This window comes from Rhinoderma darwinii, chromosome 11, assembly GCF_050947455.1.
Source record: "Rhinoderma darwinii isolate aRhiDar2 chromosome 11, aRhiDar2.hap1, whole genome shotgun sequence".
NCBI lineage: Eukaryota > Metazoa > Chordata > Amphibia > Anura > Rhinodermatidae > Rhinoderma > Rhinoderma darwinii.
The window spans coordinates 23,153,512-23,173,724 of record NC_134697.1 but is presented as its reverse complement, the minus strand read 5'-3'; the positions used below and the strand labels follow the sequence as shown (position 1 = coordinate 23,173,724).

Genomic DNA, 20,213 nt, shown 5'->3' with positions numbered 1-20,213 from the left:
AATCAATTTTTTCTAAGTTTTGCCTGGAATTTCCACAGTAGGAAGATCTACCCAAAGTCTTTTTCTGGGTCTCCCTTATGGGGATCCCTCCTGTAGAACTTCTCTGCATCTACTTCCTGGGTGGGAGAGGAAAACACTGGTTGGGTGGATAGGGAGAGTGTTTAAACTGTGCTAAATGTCTCTACAGGATCGGATCGGTAGGGAAACTAAGGGGCCGAGGCCAAATGGAATATTTCTTGGAACAGCTTGACTCCGGTATAGGCACTGGGCAGATAATGGGGGCGAAGCCGTGCAGGGAAAATTTCAGAAGGCGCCACAGTGCTCCATACAGTGACGCAGCCCTTTAAGACAAATCATACCCACAGCCCTTTTACAGTGCGACAGCATTAGGCAATTAAACATGGACACATAATAGTAACAATAAATCTATCATCAGCAACTTGTTGATGGTTTCCAGGTACCAGCAACAGAATTTTTTTTTATAGAGAAATTAGCACTAAAGTGAACCTTTTATAGTCCAGTTGTAACCAGTAAGCATATAATGCACATGTTCAGTATCAGATATTTTTGGAACGGTGCTGTGCCCTGTGCCACTCATGTTAAGCTGGTGCACAGCACCTTCACAATCGTATACAACATTCTCACAAATAGATCTTATCCCAACAACATGGAATTGTGCAGCTTCATAAATAAGAACATAAATCACTTGAAAGTAAAACTAATTCTCATTCCATCGTCTCGTCTCGGGTATAAATCGCACACCCAGGTCGTTCAAACCTGGCATGAACTCGCTGCTCAATTTATCAAAAAAATGATTTGATTAATGTAGTTTAATTACACATTTCTCCTGCACTCAAATTTATTGCTTTATGAAACTGTTTTGTTATATTTTCCTCTATCAAAGGACCTATTTGGAATTAAAATGTAAGAAAAACAGCCGTGCTGCGATTCAGAAGTTTAGAATGGGGAAAGTTGTATACTATTCCACCAGTGAAACAGCACCGCACAAGTTATTACATATAGGGGTTGCCTGGGATTACTATGCTTGTTTTTGGTTTACTTTTTATCATAAGTGGCCATTTTTCTAGAAATGAAAAGTTTGAAATTGAGTTTTAATAAAAATGATGCACCCTTTATTTTTCAAATGTCCCCCAGCTGGCCGCAGCTACGTAGGCTTTGCAGCCCTGATTTAGGCTGTATAGATAGCTTGCCCCCAGGTGTATGGTCAGTGAGGTATGGCCAGCTGGAGGCAGGGGGTCAGGAGAGTAAAAAATAACAAAGAGGGATCATTTTTACTAAATCTCAATTACAAATTTATTTTATTTCCAGGCAAAAACATAGTAATTTTCCTATTGCAAACTTTGCAACAAAAACAAAAACATTTCTGTAAAACCAAGTCACGAATTTGCGGACAAAAATGAAAAAATCATCAAGTTTACACAGACTTTCTGGATTATCTGATGCTGTATTAAGGGAATTTCACTATGTACATACAGTATAATCTGAGTGACAACCAATATAGATGCCATTATAGCACTCACATTGACGGTCACTACGTGGCAAGTGTTTGTATGTATTTTTTTGCCCTCATTTGATTCCCTTTGCTCTCCTTACAATCCTTCATTCCTTTGTGTTATCTGATGTGTGAACAATAAGAAGCAAGTACAAAAGAAAGACTGACATTTCCAAAACTCCTGATTTCACTAAATCGTGTATGAAGGAAAAGCCTCCACTACTCCAGACGCTTGGCACCTCTCCAGTCTATTGGATGTTACCGTACCCCTCACATCCCAACCTTCCTTATCCCATAATCTGGATGAAATAGGCCACACCTGATCCACGCACGCTACTGACAACAGCTGATTCAATGAGCTCACGCCTGGCAGCACCCGTGTGGCCATGGGACAGTAATCCCCTTATTATGATGTTTTTATATAATGTGTAGTTTCCAGATTCATTTATAAAGCACAGATTATAACGCCGTATAATGTGGATTCATTTCTATGTGCAGAATAAGAGGAATGAAACTATAGAGTCAATGGCCCACATTTACAAATCTGTCTAAGTAGGCAATTGGACTGTTTTGCGCCAAATTTATTAAAAACTCCATGCCTCTTAATAATAATAATAATAATAATAATAATAATAAAAAATCTATCCCATTTTTAATTATCTCACAGTGAGAAAATACAATCTATGCCCGATATCAGCCATTTTCTTCTGTCGTCTATAATGAAAAGTGGCCTAAACTTCATCTCCTTTGACGCCCTCTTTTCTCGTCACTCGTCAAATTTGCAAAAAGTTGAGAAGTGTCAGAGATTTCACTGCAAAAATGTTGTAGCTCATCATTTTAGTGCCGCAGTTCATGCCAAAACCTGGAGTACGATGCTTAATAAATGTAAGTCAAGAAGTAGTGAAGGGAAATATTCATTAGAATCCCTAAAGAGGTTATCCGGGTTGTTAAAGATTTTTTTAGTAATGGCTGAAAATTTTCTAAAAAAAAAAACAAACAAAAACAAAACATAGAACTCACCTATTCTTTCCCCCTGGCAATCCAGCCCAAATGCCCCGGCGGCCCTCCCGGTCGATTTTCCAAATCCAGGCAGCATGTGAGCACTGCAGCCAATGAGAGGGCTCAGCGGTCATGTGCTGTATTCCTGGCATGATGAAAGGAATACGATTCGCTACTGCCGAGCCCTCTATGCATATTCAGAAGGTGCAGTCAAATTATGGTGATTACCCCAAAACCGCAGGATCTTGCAGGATTCCACCCTAAATTGTTCCATGCATAATCTTCAATGTTTTTGCTTGCAAAATTTATTTGCGACCACAGTGATAGCCAGCAATATAGAACGGCCGTTTCTAGGGTTTATCATTTAAATAGAAAAAGTTGAAAATTTTGGCAGATAGAAGTTACTTAGGAAAAACCATAAGCTAGTCATGCTGCGAAATAAGTACTGTCTGCAGCCGTAAAGAGATTTCCTTTAGAGGCAAGCGCTCGAGACAGGAGATTTCAAATGTAAATGTATATTGTGAAATTGTCAGAGCTGTAACTTTAAGCTCCTAGGCCCCAATGTAAAATCTGCTGCAACAGGCCCCTTTATCTACCATGTGTCATTTATAATACTTGTGACACCCGGGCCCTGGTGCGACAGATACTTCTGCAATCCCTATAGCTAGGCCCCTGGGAATGGTACAGCAAATTATTATTTATTATATAGAATGAACATATTCTGCAACTCTATACTGACAGTGCCCTGACATAGATCCCTCTCACTGGACCTAATTTTGTAGGAATAAAATGAACCTTAACCTGTATATTGGAATGTGTGAAGAAACCCAATTTTTTAAACATGACATCAAATGACAAATACATGATATAGTGTTACTATTCTAGTATAGTCAATATATAGCTTTCAATGTAAATAAAACCTATAACCAGAAACGTCAGTTGACGGCATATTATAGATGCCCGTTTAATGCTAAAAATGTGGGCATCCACTTAAAGTGGCAATATAATTTAGTATAAGGTTGCTCCCTACCACCAAGCCCCTTGTTCTCCATGCTCTAGTTCTCTAGGCCACTTGATGACACCAAGAGCTTTCATGAGCAACCTATGACCGAATAAACCCCATTAGAGAATGACATCTTTATTGCATATCCTTATAACGTTGAACAAGTTGTCACCTACTTAGAAAGGCTCATTAAATCACAATCGGATAGACTGGGGAATTGGGTGACTCACAGTCCACAGAAAGTATAAGGTTGCTCCCCACCACCATTTCCCTGGTTTTTCCACAAGTTCTCCTGCCATTTATGGACACCAAGAGCTCTCTGTACCACACTTCAATACGACCTATTTCCAGAACAGACCCTTTAGAGTAGATGATAACATCTTCAAAAATAGTTGGCCAAAATGGGCTATTTTTTTAATTTTAGCTGACCATCCTTTGAAAAATTAACGGGAACACGGTGGCCGACGTCAGACTTTGGTCTGCCTTAAATGTGATTGGCCGGGTTAGAACATTTTGGCTGCGTAAGTGGAAACTACAGGTGTATGAATTCGGCATTTGACACTGGCCGATCATTATCTCATGTCGATGACCAGCTTTATAAATGTCCTTATAACGCTGAACTAGCTTGGTCTTTCTAACTGAAGGCAATGTGCGAATTTTGTAGTTGTCTTCCGGAAGTATTAGAATGGGGTGACCAATTTTGGGCATTGTATAGGATTTAGATCAATTCTAGTTATATCAGGTCAGATTGTTTAGCTGCCAACTGACTAAAGTGCCAAGTTGTGAAAATATCTTTTGATAAAAGGCTGCAGTAAAATAAGTCTTCATACAAAATGTGAGAATTACATGAAAGATGAGGAAAAGACCTGGGAGAAGACATGGTTCAGGCATAGCTAGAACGGATAATTAGTGACAAATTACTCACACACCAAGACAGTCAGAACTGTAGCAAATGTAAATTCTATAACTGGGCACAATAATTGCTTGTAATAGTCACTTAAACGATGTATGCTCTCAGCCAAGACTAATAGTAGAGCTTATTTTGAGCAAGATTACACTGAACTGTGAGATCTGAGAAAAACGAGTAACGCAGATCAGACACCACAAGGAGGAATGACTCAAATGTGCTTTGCAATGCAATAATCGGACAATAATGTCACGCAGCGTACAACATTCATAGCCATTTCTTACTGCAACCAAACATGAATAATCAGCATCCAGGAGAAATAACACACATAATGTGCTGAAGCATTAAACCATAAAAATTATTACTATGATTAGTATTACAGAGATCACAAAATCTGGTTTGGTAATAGAGTAACTCCTAAGCTGGTAAATACTTGCCGACAAACAGTTGTTGAGCTGGCCGTTACCACCCAAATCCTCCATGTTCTTCCTTTTGGAGGAAGGCAAGGCATGAGTGGTTGCCAAATACCTCTTCGTGCCACTCATCTCCAAGAAAAACATTGCGATATGCCAATCCTAATCTTCAGTGAACAGTCAGTGGGCAAACCCCACCACAAATTATGGGCCTGCATAAATAAATCTAGTGTATGCCGCAGAAATCTCTCCCCATGTATCCTCTTGTCAACTTAGACCTTTTGGGGCTTACAGATACATGAAAGCCTCAGTTACTGCACATGGAATACGTAGAAAGGCTGCACTACTCCCTGTGGCCACTAGTCCTGTTATTTACACTCTATGTAAGTTAATGGCTCACCATCATTGAGGAGCATCAAAGAAGTACAAAAGAATGGTCCATAGCATATTTTTCATATGTAACCCCCATCCAGAACCAACCCCTGACTACTTCAAAAACTGAACTTGGCTATACCCTCAGAACAACTGTGTTCACGGACGTTGCTCACATGAGGCTGTCTTCACACTCACTAAGGCCACATTGTACCTACACAAAGGCACAACCTATATGTGTGTGTTTCTAATATATGGGAGTTAGACAGTGATCCCCAATGGACACATGAACTGATGTGTGTGAATACAATCTACCGTATGTAAAGTGCTTCATAGTATGTTGAAGATATAGAATAGGAAATAAAAAGCTAAAAAATTATGGACCTGTTGGATTAATGCAAAATAATCATCAGCAGATTTAGTAAATCTCTAATTGTTGTAATAAACCCCAGTTACTGCCTATAATACCCCAAACGAGCACCGTTGGCCACATAAATATAATAATTAGCACATGAAATAAATTGCAAACATCTTCGATACTGTTATATCAGTTTGCAATACAGAAATATAAAACTAGTATCAAAGCAAAACTAGTTTAATAAAAAAGTGATGCTATGGCTGCACACAACATCGGTACGTACACAGCAGTCCTTTGTCTCGAAAAACAGTCATTGCACATTTTCATTCTATCTCTTCCCAAAGTATCTGGGTGAAGATATGCAAATGATCTCATAAACCAGCCATTAGATACCACAATCCTTTCAAGGACTACTGCGTTTTTCGAAATAGGTGCCGTAATACCCAGTGCACACAGTTCTAAATGTTCATTAACTAATAAAATTATTCCATATAACTGGGTTAAGTTAAAAATTCAATCTTCATATCATTAGTTAGTTCCTGTATAGAATCTGAGCTTTACAAGTCTGTCAGAATACTCCGAGGAAATCACAGACTTAGATTCCTCCTAACAATATTGATCTATTTTATAATCACAAAAACTCAGGGGTGTACCATTCAGCTACGCCATAATCAAATTCAGCAAACTAACACACAGGTTTGAGTGAATTATATTAGTAATTTGTGACCCCAATTACAAAATTATTTTAAAAATCAATCGGGTATAACACAAGGCAATTGTCAGCTACAGAATTAAACATAATTGCCATAAATAGATCTATAAAGATTAAAGACACCCAGGAACGCACAATCCTTTCGGAAGGTGATCACTTTAGGAGAATCCGACAAACACTCTTTGCTATAAAGTCGCCTTTTGTTCAAAATAGACAATAGTCTGTGGAAAAAATTTAGATACGATATTTAGTAGGGTTCCTTCACGATGACGTTGGGTGGAGTTTAAGTTGGGTGATCCTTAAAGAGGATCGGTCATTTTTTAATGAGCTATGGTTACCGATTTGGAGGCGTAAACCTCCTAGAGGTATAAATGCTGTAGTCTGGGTACTTGGCCGCCACACTTTTTCATGAAGGCTTTGCAAATGATGTGTTCATAATCAGTAGAGCAAATGACCAACACCTTCTATGACCAAACTTTCGAGATCCAATAAGTGAAGCAAACAATGGAATTGTATTGCTTTAAATATGCCCTATAGCATGAGTGGTGAACCCATTGCACACATGGGAATTTACCAAACACACGTGAAATATGAGTCGCACCATTGCTTGCAAATTTTATCAGGAGATGAGGCTCAATCTTCATGAGAGAGTCACTTTCGGAGAGGGGGGGGGGTGAGGAGGAACGGTTGTGCTTTCAGAATGGGGGTCCAGTGATTGGAGATCCTGTAACAGGCATTGTATTTTGGGGTACTTTTGTGGTCACGGTTATGGTGGTCCTGTGGCTTTCACTGTATTTGAGGGATCCTTTTCCTGTCACTTTTATGGGAACTGCAGCCACTGGACCCCCACTCTGAAAGCGTGGTAAAATTGAGTTGAAAACGTTGGCTTTCGAGAGACTTTCCCCCCCAAAAATCTGAAAATTGGGCACACTCTGACCTATAAGGTCATGTAAAAAAAACTGTAGAACCCCCTTGATTATGAAAGTATGACACAATTAGGTATTTATCCATCGGTGGCTTGGTCCTTTTATAATAAAACAACAAAGAAAAAAGTAGAAGAAGGTGGTTTTATTGTAGCAGAGCCTTTCCTAAAAGGCCATTGCACATTGCATAAAATACCTGGATGACTGTGAAACGGTTAAAACCTCATAAGCCCATGAAACATTGAGTGCTGGAGGATCCAGTGTAAAATCCAGCATTGGTTATTATAGCCTTATAATCGTAGTTAGCAATGCAGATGTGGAAATGGAAAATTCTAACTAACCTTAAACCACAGGGAAGTTATTAAATGAGGTATTATACAGGACAAAAGATTTGTAATTTTAAAATATTAAACACAGTTTAGTCAGGGCCTACGTCTGGTGCAAATATTCAGTCTGCTAAAACAATTAAACTTACTAAAATTTATTACAGCCCTTAGGCAGTTTTAGGGGAATATTACCCTACTTCTCTATTTGAAAGCCTTCGCTGAATAAAATGTAATTTTTATCAATATCCTAGGAGCTGCAATATTAAAGCTGCACTGAAATCCTCACGCTGTGAAATCTAATTCGTCCAATACGAGAATCCATCATTTACACGGCCCTTTCTTTTTCGCTCGAATACTATAAAACTTCCAAACCCATAGATTTGTCTCTAACAAAAATAACATGAAGGAGCCTTTCAATCAATATCGGAATCCCTCTGATTCTAGAACCAGCTGCATATTTTCTCTAAGTTTGCATTTTGTTCTTCAGGGTAGAGGCCTCACAAGGGACTGAGCTTGTTTTCACATGCAGCCTCATCAATACCTAAATCCTGGTGAACAAGTGACATCGAGAAGCTGTAATCAATAGCTCCCTGTGCGTTTTTTTTTTCTTCCTTCTGGTCATATGGCTCAGTACTACTGACAGTCTTGACACTTAGAACATGATGCTAAATCTTTATCAAGAGCCTTCCAGGTGACTGGCAGAACAAAAGTAGGGTGGTCATTAGGAATCACGGCAATCTGTGAATAAACGAAGTTCTCAATAACGCCTTTGTTCAAGGGGGAGAGGAAAGAGAAAGGTATTCTAGAACTAACTGCACAATGTATTGATTGTGTCTGAAGTGCATTTAGCAAGTGCTGAGGATGCTATAGAGATGGAACGAAGCTTGAGTTCTCCCCCGAAGCTTAGAGGACACTACAGTGGTTGATAAGTAGACTGTTGACATGGACTTTTGTGATGTCACACGCACAAAGAGACGGCTTAGAGAACCCCCGTAGTGAAGCATTTCATCAAAATGGTATCACTATTATTAAGGGTATAGCGCTCGGCTGTTTCCACTGACCCCGTAAACATCGAATAGAGCGGAAGCTTGCATGTGTGACCAACGCTCCATTTAAACTTCTCCTCACCGTGGTTGTGCAATGAGAAGGAGGTAAGAGGGTCTTGGGATCCCCGTTCTAGTGTTCAGTGGGGGTCCCTGTGATAAGACATGTATCACCTATTCTCTGGATAGGTATTAAATCTTCTTTGTTGGATACCCCCTTTAAGGATTATTAGAAAAAAAAACCTTTTCATATTTTCTAAAGTGACAGGATTCCAAGCAGATTTTGGGAAACATCACCTGATGCCACTGTGGGTAGACATTGGCAGCAAAGGTGTAATGGTGGAGTAGTAGCTATAAGACGAAGGGATAAATAGCGGAAAATGGAAAATTGACCCCTGCTTGGGTTGGTTCACACTACCATATTCCTTGTAGGATAGAAGCGTGGCATAACTCTTGGTTTTTCGTGCTCCTTGCTGGAGAGAACTGGAAGCCCTGAGAAGGTCAACAATGCCCATCAGAAAGGGAAATGGGGCCAACCTGAGCTACTATTGGGGCACTCCAGGCAGTGACTGTCTATTGGGACATTGGGCCATTGAGCAATGGTGGGGTTTGTGATGTAGATAAAGCACAGTGCCTCAGTGGTTAGCACTTTTGCCTTGCAGCACTGGGGTCCTGAGTTTGAATCCTTCCAAGGGCAACATCTGCATGGAGTTTGTATGTGCTACCCCTATTTGCATGGGTTTCTCTTGATTCTTCTAAACTAAAAACATACTGATTTGTAAATTTTCATAGATTGCAAATTAACCTTATTGTGTGACCATGAAATTAGATTGGAAGCCCCATTGGGGTCAGAAACTGATGTGAATGCTGACAATAACTGTAAGATTGTCGGTGATATATAAGAAAAAGGAAATAAATAATAAGAGGAGAGGTTTGAAGAAGAGGACTGGGCAGTCCCACTACCAAGAATTTATTTTTTCCCACTACCCAGTGATGTAAACATACTATGTATGGGCCTGTGACAACCCATCATTAACCTCCATGACAAACACATAAATGGGACAGTAAAGGTTCTTTTACAGGGGCCATTGATGGGGCAAACGAGCAATCGTATGAAAGCAGGGCAACGATCAGCTGATGAACCAGCAAACGCTCATTCATCGGCTGTTCGTATTGTTTATGCAGCATTAAATATTATCGTTGTCGGCGGCGCATCTCCCTGTGCAAGCGACATGATGGAAATGTATGGGGACGAAAGATCATAGTAACAATCGCTCGTTCCCATACATGACCAAACATTGCTCCTTGTGAAAGGAGAACATGAGCGCTTATCACGGTCCATATTGGTCAGTTTAAAAAGACCCTTGGTCATCTAGTCATCTACCAGCAAACGCATTAATATGTTGACCGATTGCCAAAGATACAGCAAAAGACTAAAGTCAAAACACAGTAAAAAAAAAAAAAGAGTAACCGCCAAATACAATACGAAGAAGGAACCATGGCGGAAAGGATTACAGCTCGTAGAAAACATATACAAGTGAAAAAACTGAGGATAACTGGTGAGACAATGGTACTTTCCCCCTGATAGCTGATCATTTAATATCCTGAAATATTCAATAATTTAAGAATATTACTGCATCATAACAGTTAAACTGCTTCTATAAAATTGGTATGGACAAACCCTCGGAGTCATTTTAGAACTAGTCTACTATAAGGTCTTCCATTGAAGTCTTCTTGAGTCGTTACTTCGTAGCCATATACCGGGTTCTTTGTATTAGGCTTCATTTAGCTGATATCTGGAGTCCTAGCATTAATAACCCTAGTGACAGGCTGTACACTTTACTAAGTCTTACCTGGAACCATAATTTAAGCAAGCAGAATATAAAATCCGGCTATTACTGCTAACAGACCACAGAAGACATCTTATTTGAGTAACAGAATAATCATTTATGAAGGCCTCGGACTAATCAGACAGGCATTCTCTGGCTCCCATGAGTCTTTTTTGATTTCTGTTTGATCCTCCTATACAATCCTAATGAGATTTTTAATTGAACTTTATGGGTACCCTTTGAGGCCTGCAGACCTCACAATCAATCTTGAGTGCTGTAAACTATTTGAAGTTTTTCTTGCAAAAGGTGAGGCACCCTGCATGTCCTTGGCATAATTTGAAGTGGAGATGTTGCTTCTCTCCGCAGCTGCTGGCACCTTTTCCACCTTCTCATAAAGTTGAAGGTCATTGTATGAATTATGTGTAGCAATAGAACTACAAAGGCGAACTTGTAGACAGTGTACACCAAGAATTAAGCATCACCCTGACAACACTTGACAGAAAATATGGATTTTCAGCTATTTAGTACAAAAAAAGAAGAGCGATCTTATTTTCTTTTTTTGTAGTAAATGTGTGATAGTTCATTTTAAAAGTTTTTTTTTTGGATCTACATCACTTTTTGCAAATGTATTCATACACGTGAGCAACACAGAAAATTAGGTGGCCCACTATTAATAAGGAAACGTAGCATGCCTCATTTTCTTTGTTATAATTCATCATACTTGTCAAATGTAAAGCAACTTGATATATGTTTACTTGTTTAGGGGGTTGCCTGGGATTAGATAAAAAGGTCCGATTTTTTTTTTTTTTTACTATATTGAGCGCCACTTTTGTCTATAGATTGTGTCAGGTATTGCAGTTCATCCCCAAAAGTGAATGGGGCTGAGCTGCAATATCAAACACAGCAAATGAACAAAAGCGGCGCTAGTTATGGAATATTATGGCCACCATGATCAGCTTTCCACATGTATAAAGCTGCATTGTATGAAATGTAACCATGTATAATGAAGACAAGGGTTTATGTACCAGACCATGTAGTTGCTATGGGGTTTTTGAAGCGAGGGGGCCCATTCCTGGTTGCTCACATCCCCAATTCTATTAGGGGATGGAAATCTATGGAGGTTCCTCTCCATAAGGAACTGCATTTTTAGCACTTAAGGGGTGGAAAAGTGAAAAGGGTCATGGAAAGATGCTGAGAAGGAAACAAACCGTAGGCCCTTCTGTTCTGGGTGGCAAAACCCAGCATGATCATGGAGGATCTAGTTTGATCGCTGCTATGGGGCTCCTCTTGATTGTGTATGCCACTCAACGCTGGCTTATGTATTATTGAGGCTTTGTTTAAAGCTGTATGACAACCTCTTTTGGTACAATAATGGATGCTATAAGTGAATGCCACCTTTGGAAATCCAGCATGTGTTAAACCAAGATATCTCAGAAAAGGCTGAACAAAATAAAAGATAAAATATTTTGCCGGTGGCTCTTTAAAATGAACAACAGGCCACAAAAAGTCTTTGTGTTTTATGCTCGGGAAGCCTAAAGTTCTCTACATATAACCTTATGGTATATATTGCTTATAAATTGTAAATGGCAATATTACATTTTATACAGATCTAACATTTAAAGATAACAATTGTGATACAGCGACATGGAAACATAAGGTGATTCCTGACATTTATAAGAAAAGAGCCTCACTTTCCCAAATGGATCACAATACAAAACTCTGGAATGGCTTTGTACGCTATCACCATCACAGGGTGCGAATGTCATGGAAATAAAATGACCTTTAGATTACAGTGGAAAAGAGTGACTTTTACTGCAACATTTGGCCTGTGTGACAGGGGAAGTGTGAAAATAGTAAATTGGCAAAAGTACCAGTGTTTAGGGGTGTATACACCGGAGACAAAAGTCATAAAAGAAAATTCTAGAAACACAAATCCACCAAGCGGCTTTCTAACAGGAGCCATCAATAACAAAGGCAGAAGTAGAATTCTATCGGCAAATTTTTGTTTTGCGGTTGAAATTTCTGGCTTATATTAATGTTAATCAGTTTTTTCTTCTTCATGTAACTGTACGAAATGGGGAAAAAAAACCAAAAACATTTATGGCGCACAACTCACTTTTAGAATAAAATGCCACCAAAATACTCAAGTGGCCATGTTTAATCTTGGTAAGACCCTACTTGAAATATGTAGGCTCTGTTCACACTAGCATCTTGGCTTCCAGTATTAATGGAGCCATGACCGTTATGATGGATGCCTTGCCATGTGAACAGATCCTAAAAAATCCTGATGGATCCCATTGATTCAAATGGATCCATCAGGTATCTGCTGGCTTTCTGTTATTTTCCACTGAAGGAAACGGCGCCCAACAGCGGTGTGCACAGACCCTCACACTCCATTTTATTCTACCAAGGACATCTAATTCAGCGATGACATCCAATATGGCTTCACGGTCTATCGTCACTTTTGCAAAATGGCAACTGAATAGAAAAATGGCGATAATTCTGTCAGTAAAATAAACAAATACTAAACTTGATTACGGCTTCAACTGATTTACTAATATAAGGTCATTCTTAAATTTTAGGTGGACACACCGTTAGCAACAGTAAAAAATGCAATAAAACGCAATGCAAAAGAAAAAAAAGAAGAATATTTTAACAAAATACCAATGCAAGTTAGTGTAAAATGGGAAGAGAAAACGTTGCCAGAGGCTGCAGGGGAGCAGTAACACGGAGACGAGGAGTAGGAGAAGGACATGTAGTGTCTGTAGCAGGAAGGAGCATTGTGCACTAAAGCTATAGCAATTTGTTTTTTAAGCGCAGGTTTTGGAGTGGAAGGATGGGGAACTGGTTATGGTCAATCTTATTTCAGTTATTTTCTATCCCTCGGTGGTAGTATAAAAAATTTGTGTTCGCTAATATAAAGCCACAGTTTGATTATATTACAGACTTCAGTGCTGCTTTAGGAGGAAAAGGAGCTCCTTGCACATTCCCTTACTTACAATTTGCAGCGAAAAGTCGCTAACGATATAAAACAGAAATGTTTTATTTATACAGTAATAATATTACAAAGCATTCCATGCGTCTTCCACGTACAACACCTTATTTAAATGTGCCGCTGTGTTTTTTTTTCTGATTTAACTACTCGTGCTCCGGTGTAGATGGAAGTACACTATAATGAGCCATTGTAACAAATGCAAGTCATAGTGAGATTACCTTCTGAATGCTTATTCTCCAATTAGAGGAGAAGCTTGAAGTTCTTATGTCCTGATACAAGTGCCTTACCTGGGCTCACCACCAAACAAGTAATCGCCTCAAGGTCCACTGTATGTGATAACATGGCCATGTATAGGATACATATAGGATAGTAAATAGGCTATTCGTTTGTGCAATGAAATTGTTCTTTATGTCATGATGACATCACAGTATGATGCTCCACTGTGCCTGCATGGTGCCTGCATATAATGCGGCTATCCTCTTATGTAGCATCATGGGCTGAAGGATTTTCCAGGAATAAGAGCTGGTTGCAATTTGCACCTCAACACCTACTATTGCTTTATCGCGGTTTTCGAGGTCTTGGCCATTGTTCTTTTTTTTTTTCTATTAATGGGTCCATGGAGTTAAATTAAATATTTCTGATTGCAAAAAGTACCACACATTACATTAGATGTCGTGCTTACCCATGTTTGTGAGTGGAGGTGGCCACGTGTACAAGGTCACCCTCCACTATAATCTATGAGAGATACAGAATTCAGCCAATTGAGAGCTCTGAGCTATTTCCTTATCTCAAATGGACTATTATGGAGGGTGACCACAAATGTGCGGACATCTCTCTTCTGCAAACAGGGCCCCTATAGTATTTTATTGAGACACCATTCAATATTTCATGGTTGTAGACTCTTAAGGTGATATATATGGCAGTACACAGCGCCATGTTTGCCTCTGCTACCCTACTGCACACTATTCTGCGTCAGAGCGGTATATGTTTGTGAGCACTTTATGGACTCCGGTGAAAATTTCCACGCACACTGAGCTGTGTGTTGTACACACTGTACACTACACAGATGGTAAAGGGGAGCCAAAGGCTATAGGATGAAAACCCGAGGGCCACATGCGGCCCCTTAGATGTCAGTTGGCCACCAAAGATCTACACATGACACTTCTCATGTCTTATGCAGTCATATCCAGGTGTGGACTTGAGAGCCACAAATAAAGAGATGGCCCATCCATATATTACATAGTCAGCCATTTACTTGAATGGACACCATGTAAGATTATATCCGAAAGCATGGCTGGCCTAAGCTTCCCACCGAGATAACAGCTGATCACCGGGAGTTACTAGAACATGACCATGGTGATCAGTAGATCAACGGGCCAGCTTTCATTAATAAAGTGATCTTGGTGAGACAGGAAGTAAGAAAGGAAATTGCCATGAATAATTTTTGTAACAATATGATGGAAGACAAACTCAAGGATTTATTTGTTTACTAGGGATATTTTGATTTTAGGTGTAAAAGCTCTTTCTGGTTAGTCGAGCCTTTTCCTACATAACAAAAAACACCTTGTATCGCAACTAAAAAAAAAAAAAAAAAAGGTAATACACATTTACATTTTATTTAATTAAATGTGATGACCGTGGCCTTCTTATTTATCCTTAATTGTACCAGAAATGCTTCATTTTCTGCGATGAACCCATTTGTGATGCTGACATGAACCAATTAACCCATCTATGACCTTAACCAAGTGACGTCTGGATCTTAAGAATCCTTGCCTGCTTCCTGGACCAAAGTTAAACTGGAACAACCATTTCTAATTTATCTTCTTATTATAGTACAAATGGCATAACTCATAGTAACTATAGAAAAATATTTGTCTTATGACCAAGGCCCACAATGCTTTACTTGACAATTGCACGCATTTTATTACATCAAGATACATCTGCGATTATGGTGATTTCCCAGCAACAAGTTATTTTCTGATTTATTATCTATTCATTATTAAAATCGAGAAATGTTATAATCAGATATTGAATTATAATATTGAATGAATATTCCTAGATTCCGTATGACTTCTTAATGAAACAAATGCTGCCAGTGGTGTTGGGTTGCGGCTGCTGTCAGTTCTCGCTTTCACTGGCACAGACACTTTTATTTTAATCCTTTGTTAAATCCCGTGCACTTTTCCTGTAGGAACATATGCATGGCTTCTTTGTGCAACAAGTGTGGCAAATCTCCAATGTCTATATCCCTCTCCCCTGGAAGCTGCCCACTGGACTTAGTTTTTCCCACTCTGGTTATGTGGGTCAGCTGAGTGCCAACATTCCTCAATGAGTCACGAATGTAAAATGGACATTGTATCCATTAAATAGCTTCATGTTGCCACCCGTGTGTAGCCAAGTTTGCTTTTGTTGAGAAATCAGACGGGGCTGAAAAGGTTTGTGAAATGTGTGAGTGAAATCTGTCAACAATTAAAAATAATTGAGCAGCGACGAGAGCCTGACTTGGTGGGGTGGCAGAGAAGGTGGTAATAAAGATGCAAGGTGGACTCAGAAATAAAAATAAATAATTGTAATAATTCCACCGGACAGGCTAGGAAAGGGTTAATGCAACATTTAACTTTCTCACGATCCAAAATGATTTTTCGTTTTTTTTTTACAAATTTATAAAAAATGTTTAATAAGGATTTTTTTTATCAAAAGAGAATATTTTATACCCTGGTAGGGAAGTTTATCTGGAAATGATTATGCTTTTGTTTACATCATATTTGTTGCAGCAAGTGTAAGGATTTATAACTTTTTATTTTATTTAAAGGCCATGTCCACTTTTACAAACTATTTTTTATATTGCTCCAATGCACCTAAAATGAAAAATTAAAATGGTTATACGGGATGTGAACATATGAAATAAATAACCCAAAATAGCAATGCTTACGTATCCTTGCCCCCTATGCAGCGCTGTGGCTCCGGCGCAGTGGCGTAACTACCGCTATAGCAGCTGCTACGGGGCCCGCAGCATGAGGTTTGTCATGGAGAACTTTGGGGGACTTTCGGTCCCCCGTTCTCCTTATTGCTGCCAGCGATCACACATGTATCCCCTATCCTGTGGATAGGGGATGCATGTCTTTTGTAGGACAAACTATAGGCCGTTTTTTTTTGGGGGGTGGGGCTATATGGCGTTATCTACAGGGGGGGGTCTGTATGGCATTATCTACAGGGGGGACTCTGTATGGCGTTATCTACAGGGGGGACTCTGTATGGCGTTATCTACAGGGGGGACCCTGTATGGCGTTATCTACAGGGGGGACCCTGTATGGCGTTATCTACAGGGGGGGTTCTGTATGGCGTTATCTACAGGGGGGTCTGTATGGCGTTATCTACAGGGGGGTCTGTATGGCGTTATCTACAGGGGGGACTCTGTATGGCGTTATCTACAGGGGGGACTCTGTATGGCGTTATCTACAGGGGGGACTCTGTATGGCGTTATCTACAGGGGGGACTCTGTATGGCGTTATCTACAGGGGGGACTCTGTATGGCGTTATCTACAGGGGGGACTCTGTATGGCGTTATCTACAGGGGGGACTCTGTATGGTGTTATCTACAGGGGGGACTCTGTATGGCGTTATCTACAGGGGGGGTCTGTGGCGTTATCTACAGGGGGTCTGTATGGCGTTATCTACAGGGGGTCTGTATGGCGTTATCTACAGGGGGGTTCAGTATGGTGTTATCTACAGGGGGGGTCTGTATGGAGTTATCTACAGGGGGTAGTTCTGTATGGCGTTATCTACAGGGGGGTCTGTATGGTGTTATCTACAGGGGGGACTCTGTATGGCGTTATCTACAGGGGGTGTCTGTATGGCGTTATATACAGGGGGACTCTGGCGTTATCTAGAGGGGGGGCTGTATGGCGTTATCTACAGGGGGCTGTATGGCGTTATCTACGGGGGGGGGGATTTGGGGCTGAAAGATGTTATCTACAGGGGACCTGTAAGGCATTATCTACAGGGGGCTGTGTATGGCGCTATCTACAAGGGGCTGTGTATGGCGCTATCTACAGGTGGGCGGTGTATGGTGCTATCTATAGGGGGCGCTGTGTGGTGGAATCTATAGAGAGGAACTATCTACAAGGGGGGGTTGTGTGTTACCCAGCGGAGGTGGGGCCCCAGTCAAAAGTTTGCTATGGGGCCCAGTCTTTCCTAGTTACGCCCCTGCTCCGGCGGCACTAGCGGGGGTTGTTTACATGCACGTAGCATGTAACCGCTGCAGCCAATCAGAGGGCTCAGTTGTGACGAAACTTATTTTTGGTATAATGCCAGAAATATAACACATGTCGACTGAGCTCTCTGATTGGGTAATTTTGCAAGAAGTCTTGATTTAAAATCTCCTTCCATTTTGGGTATACAGTTCCTATGCAGTCCTAGGTGTCTCCATGGATATAGACTACAAACAAACCATGTGTAAAGTCTGTTACTGCAGTTTCTCCCTCTGTCCCCTTTATTTTACAGAACGTAGGGAGTGACACACAAAATTGTATAAAAAACAAACAAAACAAAACTTGCTTTTTGTATTATCCTTAAACATGTCACATATACAGTATACATAGATCTTCAGGGCTTGACTACAAACAGGTTTCTAAAGTCTACAGTATTTTGTCCATATATTACAGCAAAATTTAGAAAATCCAGCAGGAAGACAGACACTTTTTTTTATGGAAGCCGGTGCAGTAATTAGCCTGTCGCCGGGGAAAGTAACATCTGGCCAGACATTTCTCCTGCAGTGACCAGGGAAAGAAAAAAGTAGTATATGGCATGCTTTCAAATGAATGGCCAGTTTGAGAGTTGCTCTTACAGAGTGTCTCTCCATTCTGGCACATATAGGGGTGTCCCAACAATAGAACCCCCTTTATTATGTCCATATGCCCAGTAAGGCATATGGACAGGAGAGGTCTTCATGAGATAACCCCTTTAAACTAGACACGTGGTGGATTGCAGGAACACTGAATATTTAGCATTACAAGTAGTCAAGGGGGTATCTCCTTCCACTCCAAACACTTCGACATCCCTGACTTTCAGTTCCTTCGATTGCATTTTCTGACCCTAGAAAATTTCAAAATATGGATCATATGTTGCCCCAACAAGCTAAGCTACATCTCTGTCCTACACCAATGTTCACTTCTATAAATTCAGATGAAGAGTTCATTTGGCACGTACACCATAAACCTCAATAAAGTAACTGTAGTGTTATCCACATGGTAACAAAAACTTGTCCGATTTTCGATGGTGCTCAGTGTCCTACACACGAACATTGGAAGATCATGCAATATGGCAACAATAGAAGTAAAATAGACACGGCCCTCACCCGTTCAGTGTTTCTTCATTACTTTATTTTCTTTCCATATAAAAACACATGGGCTGCAGTAGCAAAACGCAGAACTCCAAACATCGGCACGACAGCCGTTTCACGTCTTATGACGCTTCGCCTGGTGCATCACGTGACGTATATCATATGTGTATTTATAGCAATCACATGACCGCAACAATATAATACTGTAATTATTTCTATAATACTGTTCCCTTAGTATGAGAATATAGATTTGATCAAGTAAACTGTATATACTTGATTAAAGCTGCTCTGTTAAGACTAATGAAGAAGTAGTCCTCATTAACTTTGGACCTACAACATGACAAATGGGTTGTATACGACTCTTGTCCATGACCTGTGTCTGTTTTGCAGCATTCACCTGAATGGGGCTGCGTTGTAATACCAGATACAGCCCACAAACAAGAGTGGCGCTGTTTCAGAACTACATTTTTTTTTTTCTAATCTCATACAAGTCCTTTAAGAAATGACTTTCACCTTTTATATAAGATAATGTCACCAAGACGTTAGCCATGAATTACGCCGGATATTAATGGACTAGTATATTATACTGTTTATAGAAGTAGACAAACTAGTGCCGGCTGCATGTTGATACCGCAGAGAAACGAGTTCCCAGCTATAATAAAAGTGATGATGTTAAGTGGTTTAAATTTAACAGATGGCATACTCTCTAATTGCAAAGTAATTTACAAGATGCTATAGAAGTTAATTACAATGCATATGTGTGCGTCATAAAATTTTAGAAATCATAAATCCAAATGAGAGTTATGAACATATCCGATAGGTTTTTCTTCCTTACCGGATTATTTCTCATAGCTCCTCCCACAGCTCTCGCAGCTTTTGAATTTCCGCTGAGCTCAGCAAGTTCTTTGTAGGTGATCGTCTTTCCCATCATCACATTCTGCAGCAGAGTCAACAGCACATTTTTCTGGAATGAATCTAGAGAAGAGAAAATGGGAACATAGAGATTGTTCAGAGAGGTGTTATTGAATTAAATGTAACATTTATCGTTCATGTCAATTGTCTTCTAATCGATAATAGCTCTTGCCAAGTATATTTTTGGGAAGGTCTTTTGTTTTTGAGATTTTCAAGCAAACATGTCACCAAATTTCCAATAATGATTATAGTAATACTAATAATAACTATGAAAACGAGCATCTACCATATAAATAAGAGATGCAATGTGAGTACAGCAGGGCAGACCTTGGCCATACACATGCAATAGCCGTTACTCGTTCAGCCGACAGCTATTTCATGCGACTCCACCATAAACATGTAAGCTGGGCCGAGCTTGCATGTTTATTTCAATGGAAAAAGGAGAATAAGTTGCGGTCAGAAACCTCTGGCTGCTCCATATCTCCAGCAGAACATAGGATTGGGCATGTTGAATATTCCAATCGGTGATATACTTTTTTCCCCCGACATCTGCTGTGGGGTTCGGTG

At 40.0% G+C, this 20,213-nt stretch overlaps 1 protein-coding gene across 1 annotated transcript in view; it reads right to left on the bottom strand.

Moving 5' to 3' along the window:
• Positions 1 to 20,213, bottom strand: part of LOC142663883 (methylated-DNA--protein-cysteine methyltransferase-like) — a 113,269-nt gene that overhangs the window by 16,554 nt on the left and 76,502 nt on the right. Inside the window, exon 3 of the mRNA XM_075842717.1 lies at positions 19,570 to 19,709. Within this exon, the coding sequence (XP_075698832.1) occupies positions 19,570 to 19,709 (140 nt within the window). The remainder of the gene's footprint in view (positions 1 to 19,569; positions 19,710 to 20,213) is intronic.